This window comes from Schistosoma haematobium, chromosome ZW, assembly GCF_000699445.3.
Source record: "Schistosoma haematobium chromosome ZW, whole genome shotgun sequence".
Classification (NCBI taxonomy): domain Eukaryota; kingdom Metazoa; phylum Platyhelminthes; class Trematoda; order Strigeidida; family Schistosomatidae; genus Schistosoma; species Schistosoma haematobium.
The window spans coordinates 21,729,389-21,746,055 of record NC_067195.1 but is presented as its reverse complement, the minus strand read 5'-3'; the positions used below and the strand labels follow the sequence as shown (position 1 = coordinate 21,746,055).

General features: G+C 38.0%; 1 protein-coding gene across 1 annotated transcript; it reads right to left on the bottom strand.

Moving 5' to 3' along the window:
• Nucleotides 1-231: 231 nt before the first annotated feature.
• On the bottom strand, nt 232-5,157 carry MS3_00001112 (uncharacterized protein). Its single transcript, XM_051208618.1, has one exon. The coding sequence runs from the start codon at nt 1,453-1,455 to the stop codon at nt 1,072-1,074; it is 384 nt and encodes a 127-aa protein (XP_051070718.1). The 5' UTR covers nt 1,456-5,157; the 3' UTR covers nt 232-1,071.
• Nucleotides 5,158-16,667: the final 11,510 nt, after the last annotated feature.

The window sequence follows — 16,667 nt, the reverse complement described above, 5'->3', positions numbered from 1 at the left end:
CTGTTCAAACCTCCCAACTGGTTTTCCGAACAGAGTTCTTAAACAGTCAGTCGGTCTACGAAAATCGCCAATAGTAAAAGAAGAGATACATTATCCAAACATCACTTCTGTTGGACGTCATATCAGGGACAGTGGATAATTTATCCCACTTGTGAGATATAGGCAGGAAATCTAAGTTTCAGTTTAGCGTCCCAACCTTTTCATATGGCACTGAGTAAACATCCAAAATAACGACGAGTTTCCCTAGTGAAATCTGGATGGCTCACCGGTAGAGGGTGTAGTAATAAACAATCTGTAGTATTAACAGGCGTATCTTTTAATGACTATGTGGTGCATGCTACTTGTGCTGACAGGTATAAGCATTATGTAGCAGCAGTCGGAAGTGGAATGTCTGGCAGCATAAGACTGAAGTCAAGAGAACAGGAAGGAAATCGGAGAGCAGTCAAACTAACAACAGAACTCGAGGAATAATGGAGTATGTAAAGATCAACGCAAAGAAGTCGTGTAAGTGATGTATTTACTGTATGATTTTCATTCTATACGAAGGCATTCTGCAATTTTACATAAAACAGTAAATTGGTTCCCTCACTCGAGTTTTCGTTCACTACAACTGTCGAGATATGTAGTCAACATACTGAATTTGTTTGGCACCTCTGTGCTGAATCGTATAGTCATAGGCATTTGGAGCAATACTCCATCGTCAAACCGAAGAAACTGAGGAACATGGTAAGGACTTTTTTAGGACGATAAATGAGCTTTCATGCTTCATTATCTGTAACAACAGTAAATTTATTCCTAAATAAATAATTATGAAGTTATTTAACACTCCAAATAACAGCTGGTGTCTTGCGCTGAGTTTTAAATAACTTTGTTAAGCAACAGTAAGTTCGAGTGCAATACAGTTTATTGGTCCACTGCCCTGTGGTATTGTAACAACTGATGATTCGTTTGTATTTGATTGCCTGCTTAAGAATTCCAAATTTAATACTTTCAGTTGTGCTCAACTAGTTCTACCTGCCTTAAATTGCATTATTTAGGGAATTCTTGGTTAACGAATCAGTCTGAGTACTTCTAATTATCACAAGTACTCACTGACGAACGTAGGTCTGTAAGATTTTTTGGAGATGGTGCATTTTTTAGTGAAGCTAGCTGCTTAATATCTGGTTTAAAACCATTACTATCGATTAAGTATCCACGATATTCAAAATTAAATACACAAAATGAACACTTATTCGGATTCACAGCAATATTCTTCTTGATTAAACGATGCGATGAATCAATAAGTCTTTGATCATGAGCTACTTTATCAGAACTACGAGTAATGAGATCATATCGATAAACTTGAACACCTTTAAAATCACTGACTAGATTATTCATGACTTCCTGAAATATGGCTGGAGAACAACATAGACCAAATGGAAGGAATTTGTATTTTTTAAAAACAAAGAGGAGCATTAATTCATGTAAAAATAGATGAGGGTTGATCAAAGGGAATTTGAAGGTAAGCAACTTTCAAAACAACTTCTATGAATACCTTAGAACCATGAAGTCGATTAAGTATCTTCAGCTTCCACCGTCGTGAATGCCTGCTTCAGTAAACGGAATCTCGGTGTTAACCTGAAACCTTCACATGTTCTAGGGGTCTTGCCACCAGACTTCAAGGGAGTAACAATAGGAGTCTCCAACGATAAAGACTAAATCGGTCCAATCATTCTTTTCACGAGCAAATCATTCAATATCTTAAGTACTGCTATTTAAAGACCACAACGAATAGTTTGTCCTTTAAGAAAGATTGGATCGCTTTGTACTTGGGATTTTATCGGCTGAATTCTCATCTCTGCACTGCACCTAGCAAATGTGACTATCAAACATTTAAGTAAAGGATCAGAATCGTATTTGGAATCTGATAAAGTCAACCACACTTCAAGGCTTTTAAAATTTTTCAAACCTCTTATTGACGATTCTGTTTCACTAACTAATACTCATAAGCCATGTATGATGAACGATCATCTCAAAACAGCGATTCATGGCATCATCGTACAGGCAGAGTTTTCCCCAGTAATCCTAAATACTGAAGCTTCAGTAGGTTGTACCACGTCAGAATTTGAAGACGTTATGTTCTTGAATGAAATGATGGACTCAATACCTTCTATGTCGACAATAAAGATATGGAATGAATCAAGAACAGTATAAAATTACTCCCGAGTGTGGGAATTATGTTTCGGAGTTTTGGATGCAGATAAATATCCATTAGAAATACCCAACTTAATGAAATCTGAGTATAAGGTTTACCTTAACTAGTGGCAAAATGAGCAATAGTCTCACAAGCAGATTTTACTACTTTTGAAGCATATAACAAGACAAAATGCACGTGAATTACGTGAACGAACTGTACCACATGATAAACATTTACCAAACTTGTGCTCACATTTGTTTACTGGTTTGTAGTTCTTCAATGAATTGCTTCTCGTATTTTCATCACGGCAGAGATTATCGTTAATTAAAAGCCCATCTGTATCCAATATCCTTATCACGAGCTTATATTATCCGAGTGACTTCTTTGCGCTCCCTTCTTGCTGTTTCGGTACAGCTCTAAGTATATGAAAATATCCAATGGGTGGTGGTCTAGACACTAGATTACACTAGTTTTAGTCAGTTTGGTAGTTGTTTGTGGATTTGTATATCTTGTAGCTGAGTGAGCGCGTTGGTCTCAGGTCAGTAGGGCTTCCAGATACAAGTAGTTATCGCATTACCGAGCAGCAGGTTGATTAATTGATTGGTTGATAGTATACACGAAGATGCAAATAAAATAATAAGAGCTGGACGGATATGATAATAAGAGACATGGGAAGTACTTACTGATTTCCAGTAATGATAACCGCCATAGTTTATGGGACGTGCAACAGACACGGCTGGTTCAAAAAAGAAGTTAATCTGTGGGTTAGTACACGTTCAGCGGGGCTCCCTTTAAGGCTATTCACTGATTGAGCTGTGGTCACTTGGGCTTGGAGAGCTTTCATAATGAGGGAACTCTTAGTAAGAAAAGTGAGAGCGTGGTAATGATTTTCTGGTTATATGGTTGTGTTGAAGTGGTTTGGCGTACTTATTCTCGTATAGTTCAACAAGAATAATCCCTGGTGATGGAGTCTGTTACCGTAAGATTTATGTTTTAGACCGGTTACCCACTTGGTTGCGCGTCTCTGTATTTGGTCTAAGAGACTTATGTCTCTTTCAAAGGGAGGAGCGCAACAAAACTGTGGACTTCCCAAAAAGTTGGGAACAACTCCAGGGTGATTGCATCATGGTGTCATCGCATAAAGTGGCCAGTTGTCTTTACCTTTGCTACATCGCCCATGTGGTTTGAGCTGGGGTCTCAGCGCTCTGTGGTCATAAACCCGGGGTCACGCTCCGAGGAGACAATGAGGAGCGGATTTTCATGGATGGTGTAAGTACTATACGTCAATGGGGCAGAATGTGCACATTGCACTTCTACAGCTTAAGCTTTATCCTATGGTTTACTGCTCACTACTCTATTATAGTAAGGTCCTTTTGAAGCTCAAGTGGATGCTTTTTGCTTTTTATGGACATACGGATCTTTGCATCATATTCACAGATCAGCACCGACAAGCAAATGTTATCCGACAGGTCGGTAATAAGGATTGTGAACAGAAGTAAACATAAAACATTCGCATCTCTTCGCCTGTGCAAGCTGGAGCCTGCTTGAATATATGGGCCAGCTGTTCCTACCACCGACATATTTCAACAAGTTTTCCTTCTTGTTAAGTCTAATACATTAATATGTCTAATTATTGCATAACCCATTGAAGCGTGTATGCTTAATGCTAACGATCTATCGCTTTATAAAATATAAAAATGTACAATTAGTGACATAATGGTGGATGGAAATGTGCATGGAAACGGATAAACATAAATCAAATGTTGATTCCCGAACTGCAAATTTTCAACTGCCGACAACTAATTGGAAGGTGTACTGTCTTCGATTCCCACTAAATTAAAAATTGCATCATAACTCAAAAATCTGGGTTGACTGAATTACATGACGACTGTTTAGCATCACTGCATGGCTTTAACATTTATCATCATCATAGACCAAACAATGGGAAAACGTGTGGTTGCGGCGGAGCTGCATTTATAAATGTGAACCAATGTTGACCTAATTCTTGGGTTCCCAAACGAGCTTGTCGGATTTCTAACTTTTGTTTGCCGTCTAGAAGACTAGGAAAAATAAGATTATATTTATGTTACCAAAATTTACGTGACTTCAGACTATGTGTCATGTACTTTATCTGTTTTCAAATGAATACATTGGATTAGTCATTACTGATTTTAATGATTCCCCTTCAATTACATGGTGAGATTTTAATTCATGTGACCATAGCTTTCTTTCATTGCTTAGTCACTAAAATATGGTAGATTTCCAAGTCGTTTTGATACGCATTTAGACTTGGTTTTCATTATTGGTGTGGTAATATATGTTATTCGTAAACATGCTTCATTTTCTAGTTCTGATCATCATCTTATCCCCCATTATTCTCCCGGGCTTTTGACGAAAGATTCTTCAGTGTTGCTGAGAGTAATGAAAGCGTTGAGTAAGCTATCTTGTGAATTTATTGAGGTCATTATGAATATGATTGTGAATAGAGATTTAAAATCTTATAAATTCCTGTCAAGCGTTGTTCGTAAGATACAAACCATTCATTCCATCCACATCTTTTTATTTGTATATTATCCAGTAGAACGAGACGCTAATAAATTAGAAATCATGCGTGCAAACAAAAGTACTGAGACTCTACAATACTTAACCTGGCAAATATACTGTGTACCGAACAGGTTGTACGACCTGGTTTAGTCAAAAACGTGTATTCTTAAATATGCTGCTAATTAAAAGTTGTACATATTCTTATCTTCTCAAAAACATTACATTTAATTGTAGATGGTCTATTTGCTTATTTCATGTATATATGTGCACAGTTATCGATCGATTATTTCGTGAGAAAAATCTGTTAAATTAAGAGCCCTGAGAAATCTGTATTGCATTAAATAATTAATATTGAATAAACCCATTGTTATTATAGACAGATGTCTCTGAGAAAATTGAGCCACAGGCCACATGCCGGTGTACTGATGGGTTCTGCACATTGCTTCAGGACTACATGTTGGATGTGATCACACCCCGGTGACCTTTTTGAGCGTAGGGATTTTAGTCTTTGTGATATCAGTGAGGCATTTAGTTGGGTATCGCCCAGATTTTTAACTGGTGCTACATTTGAGGGGTGTTTCGTGATTACAGGTACCTGGTTTAGTCCATCTGTTAAGGTCGCAACAATGATCTCTGACACGCCCGAGCTAGCGAAATCTTTGCAACTTCGCCCTTTAAAAGGAACAGATCCCCTTTGATTTAGGCTTCTTTCTAGTCATAAATCTGTAGAGGTAATTGAGGCTTGCTTTCATTTTGGCGTTTAGCCTGGTTATAAATAATCTCCTATCGCTTCGAACTTTGACATTGCATCTGTTTCTCAGTGTCAAGTAATAACCATAATCCAGACAATTTGTGAAGACTTTCCACTTGCCCCCATGCTCTCTGTCTGGCCTGTAGTAGACATCCAATGACTCTCCTAACTAGGGACCCTTGCTTTTGAGGAGTGTGTCTATATGGGGAAAATTGTTTGGATCACATTCTGAATGATACCTTCCACCATATTCAAGTGTCCATCACCTGTTAGCCCCCAATACTCTCGTGAAGATGGCGTATGTTGAACATGCTCTCTCATCATCAGTGTAGTGTACTGTAGTTCATCTAAGGTAAGGCGCATTCTAGTTCCTCCGAAGTATCTCGTTTGTGACCACGTTCAACATGGCTGTACCATGGTTGCTATTTCCTACATGTATACGGATGTGGACATCCTCAACTATAAGAATATCATCTGCCAGTAAATGATCCAAGCCTGATGGTTTTCCATCCCTATACCGTCTCTCAGTGATACGCACTTGTTCAGTCAGTTCTGAGCATCCAATGGCTGCTGCATGAGAATGATGAAACCACTCTGTAGTTGTTGTGTCCTGTGTACTGAGATTAAAGGATGGAGTACAGAAATCGCATGTATAGTCTCATCTCTCCGGATATTATAACCTGTGAGTGGGCGGTACATACCTCTAATCAGGTACGTTGTGCCCTTCGCACTGAAGTAACACCAGTATGATTATGTCAACCCAATTATTTCAGTCCTGCATGGTGTTATGGTTTCGTGAGGACTGTTAATACACGTCTCCATTCCAGCTCCAGTTCAAACCTAACTGAGATAACATGCTTCTTATTTCTTCTAGTTTACCTTTTATTCCTCTTACGTCACTCGAGGGACCTGATGGTTAGTATTGTTTCCTGTTTATCCTCTAGAGTAGCACAGGCTTACTGGTTTTCAAGCAGTAATTTATCTAAAGTGTGTTAAGCGAATGTAAATGAAAAGGTCGTTTTTCAAGTTGAATCATGCCCGAAGAATCTCTGTTAAGTCATCTCGGTTTCCACAGTTCGCAACCATCAGACGTGGAGACTTGGTGATCGTGGGCTGTAACGGGCGAAGCATCCTGCACAGGCTATTTATCAGAGTGGTTTGAAGGCCTATGCTACGTTACAGCCAAAGCTACTGATGCGTATTCTATTCGTGAGCATCATCCTGATTACCACCTACTATTACAGGCACACTGTGAACAACCATGGTGGTCGGTTCTCGGTCACTACTCTGAAGAAGTGGCTTGTATTACGTCATGAATCATCAAAATACGATTTCACCACTCATTGTGACAATAAAAAAATGTTTATTATCAACTTTCTACACATGTCTCAATTTATTTAAAACAATCAACTTCAACCTTGATACCTAAAAACCCAACAGTTGAGACTTGTCTTTTGATAAGTTTCGCTCATTACAGACGGTATGGCTTGGCTCAAGTGATAATCTTTTCTGGAATTGTATAAAATTTGTCGCACTGTTCTTTATCAAAAGCTGTTCGACTTTTTAATACGCTGCTCTCCGACACAGGAACATTAAATAAAATCAGGGTGTTCGTCTGATGTCTTCGTCCTCCATTTTTAGCTTTTTGGCATCTATGCTTTTGCTATTTCCGTTCTCGACATCCATCCTCTGCTCTTTACTGTTGACAGATACAGAGGTATTATCAGCGGCCTATAATTTCATTGGTATGTGAGCACGAATCGCGGCTCCCACAATCGCATGACTGTCTGAGCCTGTGTTGGACGAATTTGGTTTAGTGGAGGGGATGTCTAAGGTTAATTTCGACAAGGTCCCACTCTTTTCTCTTGTTAGTTTCGTTGATCTATTTTCTCCACACTGTGGCCACACTTACTGTGACCACTGATATAGGTAATTTTACATAAACCCGTAGCATTGTATAGGTGCTGGTGTATCACAGGGACAGTGAACGCAGTACAACAGAAATCACACTCAAATATCAAGTCACTAGTTTTAACAAGCGATGAGAATCTGATATTACTGTCGCTTTTGATCTGTTTCTCCTCGTTAGTAGTCAGTGACAAAGGTAACTTAGGACGCTCTCTCCTAACCTTACAAAGAGTAGGGATATGAGTAAGAATGTGAACCTGATAACTTAATGGGAAATTTAGTTTTAATGTTTGAGTCGAGTAAACCATACTGTACATGTCGCTCAGAGATTATTTTCCTGTTGTGTTTTTGAGTTTTTCTATGATCCTCTTGCTAGAAACAAGAATTTTTCGGCTTATTATTAACCATTGTATTAAGACCCCTACTTTTGTTAGTCGTTTTCTTAGTTATAGTGTAACCCCTAGTGGCAGCGCTATTACTGCGCACACTAACGAACTGGCGAAGAAGTGAAATATGAGACAGTTTAAGAGGGAAGAACACGAGACGAAAGTTCGGAAGGGGAAAAATAACAGAAAGGTGAATATATGCTAAATGTGAGTAGAACCTGAACGACACTTTGTATCTCAAAGTTATGTGTGATTGCCTCAGCAATCGACCCCGTTTGAATCCGGTAACTTATCCAAAAGTCTTGTATTTACAAGGAAATGGATATGTGAATCCTTCAGCAGAAGCAACAAGGATGAGAGCAGTTGACAGAGACAGCTAACTCTACTGCACATTGGCTTGACCTTAGGATGATTATTTTTTTCATATTTGTTACTGTGGTTGTCTACCAGCATAAATAATGCGTAGTTCGCATCCTCAGAAGTATTCAAATATTCCAATATGGCAGTAAAAAGGCGGACACTTCCGGTAACTGGTGAGAAATCGAGGGGGTCAAAGATTTTGCGTTCGAATCCACATGACACCAAGTACGGATCGGATTACGACAAGTAACTAGTGTAGTAGGATTCTTGATATTCAAGAAGTCAATTCTGTGCAGTATCTCACAAAACATGTAGTTTTAGCATCTTGGGGTGAACACTTCGCATTCCTAAAAGCCACCTCTCCGAATTTGGTACGCCAGTTCATTCTGTCAGTCACCAAGATCACACTTTACAGTTTATTCCTGCAACTCTGGGGTAAACCATAACATTCTGGTTATTCTGATGAATCATTTTTCATGAAAGTTTTCTCTCTTACGGTATTAAATATTTAAACACTATGCATGATTTAGCAGTGTTTCTTTGATAGTTTGAAAAATAAGTAAAATAGGCTTTTCTGTAAATGCCAGATACTTCAGTAAGCCACAGGCATCCTCATCGATCAATGTAAAGAAATGAAGTCCAATTCCTTCGGGTTTGACATCTTTCCAAGTTACATTCCAAAATTCAAATCCTTTTATGTAACCCTCGAAAGCTTCAGAATCTGAATGTTCACCTACTAGTTCAACCACAGGCTCCATCTCGATGCTACTATGGAGATTAAAAGTAATCCTACTGATGAGCCAACTAAGAATTCCTTAAATAGAGTAATTTAAGATAGGTAGAACTACATGAGTACAGCTGAACGTCTTATATTTAGAATTCTCAAGAACGCAATCAAGTACGAAGAAATCATCAGTTCGCACAAATATCATAGTGCTACTAAGGTTACACTGTTCTCGCTTTCAGTCATCTCCAGAGAAGATAAATTTTGCCTTCTATTCTTCTTCTTTGCAGGAAAATTCTCAACGGTTCAAAAACTGTTTGGTGGTAATTCAATAGGAACGCTGAATCAAACAGCCACTTCGAGAGACTGGAAGTATCGAAAAAATTAGAACAGGTTTAAAGCCGCTTTTCCTTACTTACGTTGTGACCTGTAACAAATTAAAAAGAGCATGACCGTATGTCAGTTGGAAAAATAACACATGTAAACCCAAGCGAAACATACTGTAAGTTTATTTTTATAAGTTTTGTACATAAAAATCCATCCACATAAACGCTGTTGTGATTTATTCCCCTTGATTCCTTCATAAGTATATTTCACTGATCGTTTGATTCCATTTAAGATGGAAATATTTGTATTTTATTGCACATTTTGTTTCCCTTACGTCATCTTCATGTTTTTCGATATTTAATTATGGCGTTTGCCATATTGATTTGATCCCTTCTTTAATTGCATCGCTTTCATTGGCTGAAATTGTGCATTTTGGATTGTGATTTGTAGCACTGTTCTAGTATTAGAAACAGTCAGTTTTGTGGCAGAATTAAATATTACCTTCGATCAATTTGTACGTGATCAATCCAGAAACGATAGAATGACGTTTATTTGTTGCACTTAGTAATTCTTTCATATCCTTCATCAATTTTTTCACTTAACGTAGTTTGGATTTGACTACTGATTGAACATTTATTGATTGAATAACTGAGCGGTAATATTTGTTTAAGTAATAATGTACACTTATCTTTATAATGAAATTTAAAACCGTCATTTAACCAGCTACCTTGCTTTGGTTTCAACTGGACGATGGGCATATCGAAACTAGCTTCAATATTTATTCACCACTCCAAACTTATTCAGTTTGGAGGCTAAACATATATCATTTGGAACCACGTGCCAGTTTCAGGCAATTTTGGTGAACTGTCATGGAACCCATGAATCATTTTCCACGTTGCTTATTTCACAGGTAGATTATGTTAAAACCTTGGTTGTTTTGACATCATAAGTTAGATGGCTAAGACTTGCTTAAAAATATCTTGGTTATTCCAACATATCACGGCTCAAGTATTCATTCGCCTCCCTATTTTCGTAGCCATTATATTTCCTATTATTCCGTACGGACTGCTGACAGTTTTAAGTGTTAGGGGAGATAACCTAACCGGTCTGTGCCACGATCTAAATAAAAGCCGACAGCAACAACTAGTCTGGCTTCTTCCACACGTAAGACGAGAGGTAATCATCAGGACTAACAACTGGTACGGATCTGTTCATTCTCTTTGTATTTTAGTAACTGCGACTGCAATTGGCCTTTTGCTTTTACCAAAATTTTTCTCTTCTTTCAACAGTGCCACATGATCTTTATTATCATAATACTACTCTTGATCTTCGTGTGCCGCATCCAATTGTGCTCGCGCCACATTGCGTTACTTCCAGATATCCAATCAGAGCTCCACGAGCAGGTCCATCACTAATGAAGTTTATTGATACAATGTTGCTTATTATTACTATTATTAGCTTTATTCAATATTGTACTTTCGGTGCAGCATGACATTTTTAGCACAAAGTGTTTTGACAAGTTTCCTTCTCTCATTTCTTGGTCGATCCTTACGATAAGCATTATGGAACTTCTGACGTCTGGAACAAACTTGACGTACACTCCTCCTCAAGGTCACGGTTTACGGCAGGCGCTCTACGAGTCTACTTTATAACAACTATAAACTTAACAAGTTGGGAAGCATGCTGTGCACCAACAAATGTTGTAATTTATAGATCATGCCAGTAAAAATGGTGTGTACCTGATCATGCAGAAATATATCATTATTAGATGTTAACAGTTCAGGAGTTGACATTTGAATAATGTAAATTCTTTTCGATGTATATTGTCAGCAACCATGACGTCTGTGATTGGGTTATTTTGTAACTTGTACAGCGAAAGCTCGTAAATTTTTCATGAACGCATTTGGATAGTTCATACGACTAAAAGACATAGGTGTGTGTTAAAACAAACAGAAACAAGATAACTTGTTGAAATACCTAGATGACAGGGATAGGTAACTCAGATATTCAGGCAGGCCGTCAACGTCTGGTGCCAAAAACTAAGCGCTAAGTCTCAAATCCCTCTCTATCTGTGATAACTGAGGTGCATGTTCGTTAGATTAATCAACAGTACTGCGATATGTTCATAAACATATATTCATAGATAAGCCCTATGACTTAACTTTGACCTGAATATCAGACGCTTTCGGTTACGTTTTGATGGTCCTATTTTTTCACAAGTTCGTTGCCTTATGGATGATAAGATGTTGTCCTCGCATTACAGTTCCCCATCACCCGACGCAACTCCTTAAAACGCCTCCTTACAAAGTTGGCACGTCTATCCGAGTATAACTGGATTGGAGAACTCCATCGAGTGATTGAAATTTCACAAACCTCTTTAGTAACGGTTTACGTATCCGTAATTTCTAGAAGAATTTCCTGTTGGGTTTTCGTATTGACCCGATCATGTCAGTCCTAGTCGTCTCACTCAGGTAGCCCGGTTTTTCTAGGAGTGTAAACAGGTTGTATTTTCGTTTCTTAATCATTTGAAGTGTCTTACAATCTCCGAAATGATTCCGTACGTCTTCCCTATGTTTTCACCACCAATATATACGTTTGACAGCCGCCATAATTTTATTTTGACTTCGGTGCCCCAAATCTTCATGAATTTTTTCTAAGACACCACTGACCACAGCCTGTGCAATTATCAGTTGTCTCGAATAATATTGTCCATAACCGAAAAATAATACTCTATGTATTATTACTAGGAATTTCTACATACGTCATGGACATTTATCTTTCTAACTCACGCATAGAGTTTTTCGAAAGATGATGCGAAACTCTTGTTTTTAAAAGCTTTCTGTACTATTGAAATTTCTAGATAGGCTCGATTATGAGTCCGTTCGACATATTCCATAATTCCATAATTTCTCTATGCACCGCTCAAAGGATAATTTTCATGGAGTTAAAATGATCTGTCTGACGGAGCGTCAACCTTCAGATGCAATTTACCTGGCGGATGAATTTACTTGTAGTTACATTCTTGTACAGACCCTTCCTTTGTGCAATTCGGCCTTCGAGATCTCCAAAATTCTGTTGCCGCTCTATAGCTTATTAATCAGTCGAGAGCAAAATTCGGGTATTGTCGGCGTGTTAGTTTCCATAAAGAAACAATTCACCTGGATGATATTTTTCAGGTGGTTGAACTTGTAATTCAACCGATCGTTCAGTTTTGACTATCAATATTATTTTACAAAATTTTTGTTAATTTATACCAGAATTGTTCTCATCTGCATCGAATCCCGATTTAACTTTCGGATATGTCTTTTTTTGCTTTAAACATACTGGTATTCCAAGACTTTCTATAGGTACACCAAAAATATAGTGTGAATTTCAATCACTTTTCTGGAATCGTCGTTGGACTAAGGTCGCCGACGAGGTCCGTACAACTTCTCTGATCAGTTAGCTTCTAACCAACAGCGACTGCAAAATCAAATGTGTTGATCCAACCAATCTGTTAATCGAATAATTCGAATTTACCGTCCTTCTGACGTTTCATGTTCGTGGTTCTTAATAAGCGAGTAGCAAAGTGCAAAAAAATCATCAGTTAGTTCAAGTACTACAGTGTTGCAGTTGCGCTTCACTAGTAAATTTCTGAACGAAACAAACCGTTGGCTTTGATAATTCTAGGCCGCAACGTATCGCGACTGTAAACAGATTCCTCATTCATGTAGTTTTGTATGAAGAGAGTAGCTATCAGAAAACTAAACGCAACACACTTCCGCGGTCCTGTGGTCCAATTCAACGAAGTTTGTGCTACCCGTGGTTTTAATGAACCCCTTCACTTTTGCTTTTTGCTACGAAGATTGTTTTACATGAAGTGGAAAAATGTTGGGTTGTCTTACTTAGTAGCATTTGAGTAGAAATTTAGCAAAGATTTTTCGCTGGAGAAAGTTTAAATTCACTGTTCAGCAATCCTTATTCACATCAGAGAGAAAATCAGCCAAAATGCTTCAAATACGATATACTAATAGTAAACGCACCCGCTAAACAACATTGCACATTATGTATGCTTGATATATTATACGATGAGCTTCTGGGATGCTGACGGATAACCCATTGTCTTTGGCAAGGCCGTAGTGACTGAAAAACTACTTCCGTTGTGTACCCACCATAGCACTGCCACAGAAGAATACTAAAAGCTCAACAATCTGATCAAACTTTCCCAGCCAGAAACCTACATGTTACCAGCATTGCCTCCATGAAAAAATATCATGCTACTGTTTTGCCTTAGCTTATAAGTTTTTTGTTACAACCATAGGCACCATACGTGAATAGACTGGTTATAGCTTTCTGCTCTGGCGTTAGGATCCGGTGAAACTGTAGACCGCTGCACACATCACGAAGCTTCATTCCCAGGGTCAATTACATGTGCAGTTAATATCTCAAATTAGCCTAGTAAGTCGGAAACATCTGGAGTGATCACATTTCCTCCATAACTTAAATACGCAACAACGGCTACAACAAAAACTGCAGATAGAAACACAGGCAAAACGTGAATTTTGTCCTAATTAGCCGTGAAGCGGCGAGGACGCTGGACTTGTTTATAAACGAGGCTTAGCAAACCGTGATTTTTACCCATTGACTTTTTGGATATTGAGTAAAGGCTTTTTATCAGCTAAGTTAATATGTAAGATTAACTTTTCACATCAATAGGTTTTTTATAAAACTAGATGAAGGATTTATTACCAAATCCTTATCCTTTAAGCCCGAAAAATTGAAAACTCTGAAAGCATACTTTCTATAAAAATAATTTGAGTTTTGACGAATGTATTGTATTATGAAACGATCCTGTGGTTAAACACCAATACTACTGTAAAGCTACAGGCAATATTTTTATGACCATTACCCAGGATTCCGACTTGATTTCTCTTAACCACTGGATGTTTAATCTGACTTTTTCGAAATCCTCCTTATGGAATGCTTCAAGTCAGAAAACTTGATACAGCTATAAGTATTCGTGTAGAGGGTTTTCTACAACAACCGAAAACGGTATTCAAATGAATACTCGACTTGAGGCCAAACTATATTACATAAAAGCCATTATACTGTACAGCATAGGCATTCTTTAGCAACAAACCTGTGAGCAGTATAATTTATCTAACCAAAATGCAACCAAAAGTAACTTCATTTCTTGTCCTCAACGTAATGGCTGTGACTCACTGTATTTTTGGCACGAGAATTTAAAATATCTGGACGTTGTTCATCCAAATGCACAATGAGGATTTAGTAGAAAGTAGAAACCAAGACCCTCGTCTCACTCTTGTTAAGTTTCTTGTTATTTTTTCCGCCGAATGCTACTCGAACTTTGTTATTCGGTTTACTGTCACGTTTCCTTACTACTTATCCTTCTTCTGCTCTCTGTCAGTAACAACTCCTATGAACCGTACATTATATTAACTTTTCACCACCATACATTTTAATTTTTATCAAGTAAGCTTTCGTTTTTCGTTATCTACGTTCATATGATTAAATTCATAAACTAAATTTATATACCTTTAAACAAACGAGATCACAAAACAAGGCAAATGATCAAAACTTGACCAAAAAATATGACGGTTCAAATTAACTTTAACCCCTACCATCTGTTATACAGCGTTGATCAGCATCTCGTGATCCATTGAAAGGCGACAACGAAGCTTCGACTATGTTGGACTCCTAATTAGAAGATTGAAAAACCTCTGAACCAGTTAGGGAATGAAGGCAATCGTCCAACCTATAATAGTATGGAATTTGTTCTTGAGAGTGATAATTCTTACTTCGATGCACTCAAATCTAGCGAAATCTAGAGATGTTACTGCTGAAATACGCCCCATTTGTTTTCTGTAGTGTGTGCATTGATCACTTTTTAAGTGTAGTTACTATTTCTTGGCAAATCGACACAATGGTTCAATTCTCGGGTACTTTCGAAAGGTTTACCAAAAAAGTAAAGTAAATATGAGAAATAAGTACCCACACCGAGTAAAAATCACATTTAGTGGATTGATGAAATACATCTATGAAGTTCATGAAAATAAGCACTAAGCGAAGTTGTCTGCAGAATTGACAAGTGCTTACTGTTTGATAACTTTGAAAGTTCAGTGTATCAGTTCTGCATATTAAAGCATAGGTTAAAAGAGAAACCCTATTTCATATACGAAATTTAATTACATCTGCCTTCGTCATTTAATCTGGGGTTTTTGATAAGTTTGCAAAAAACTTTTACGAGTAGGGTCTATTGAATGCTATTGAATGATGGTTTTAATAAAAGGCATTGAAAATACCTCTTCAGTTTTTTATAGCAATCATATTCTCAATTCAATATTCTTCTCAATTGCACAGACCCGATTCATTATTATTAATATTCTACTATTGTTGCTCTAAAATTTTTTTAAATGGCAAGTATAATGCTGACATTATGGAAAATTGTGTATTATTGCATTTTTTGAAGAAACCCAAAATGGTTTCTTCACAACATTTATGTACCCATAAGATGTTTGTGAATAATATTAATAATAAGCCGGAGAAACTAGTCAAGGGTAAAGAAGGCGAGCCATTCACTGAAACCCAAGAACAGAGGAACAGATGAGTAGAATATTTCGAGAAACTCCTAGGAAGACCAACTCCAGTGCATTCACCCTACATCAAACCATTACACACAGACATTCCTACAGAAAACAGTCCACAAACGACCAAAGAAATCAGGGTGGACATCAGATAAATGGAGAGTGGGAAGGTAGCAGGACCTGACAGACGAACTGTCACTTCTATCCCATATACACGAACAAATGCGGGTGACGACAACCAGTGTAGCAGCAACCTCTGTATCAGTACGCTTCACCACACATATGAGAGAAAGCAAGATCCTCAAATACAACACGGAGAACACCAACCCAATCACATTTGGTGAAGAAACTGTGGAGGAGGTAGAAAGTTTTACGTTCCTGGTCAGCAGCATGATCGATGAACAAAGAGGATCGGATGCAGATGTAAGGGTGAGGGTCGGCAGAGCAAGGACAGCATTCCTACGGTTGAAGAACATATGCAACTCAAAACAACTGTTTGCAAGCCAACACCAAACTCGGAATCTTCAATACGAACGTCAAGACAGTTCTACTGTATGGAGCTGAAACTTGGAGAACTACTACAACCATTATCAAGAAAGCACAAGTATTTGTAAACAATTGTTTACACAAGATACTGAATGTCCGTTGACCGTATACCATCAGCAGCGGCCTAGTGTGAGAGAGACCAAACGAAATTCCAGCTGAAGAGGAAAATACGTTGGAGGTGGATAGAACATACATTACAGGAGACATCAGACTGCGTCACGAAGCAACAGCTAACTTGGAATGCTGAAGGGAAACGGGAGAAAGGAAGGCCAAAATTCACAATACGTCTGAAACCTAAGCAGACATGAAAAGGACCAATAGCAACTGGGGAGAATTGGATAGCATTGCCCAGGCCAGGGTT

Bases quoted from the DNA above. Each gene is read 5' to 3' on its own strand.
- MS3_00001112 (XM_051208618.1), bottom strand. From the start codon at position 1,455: ATGCTCCTCTTTGTTTTTAAAAAATACAAATTCCTTCCATTTGGTCTA.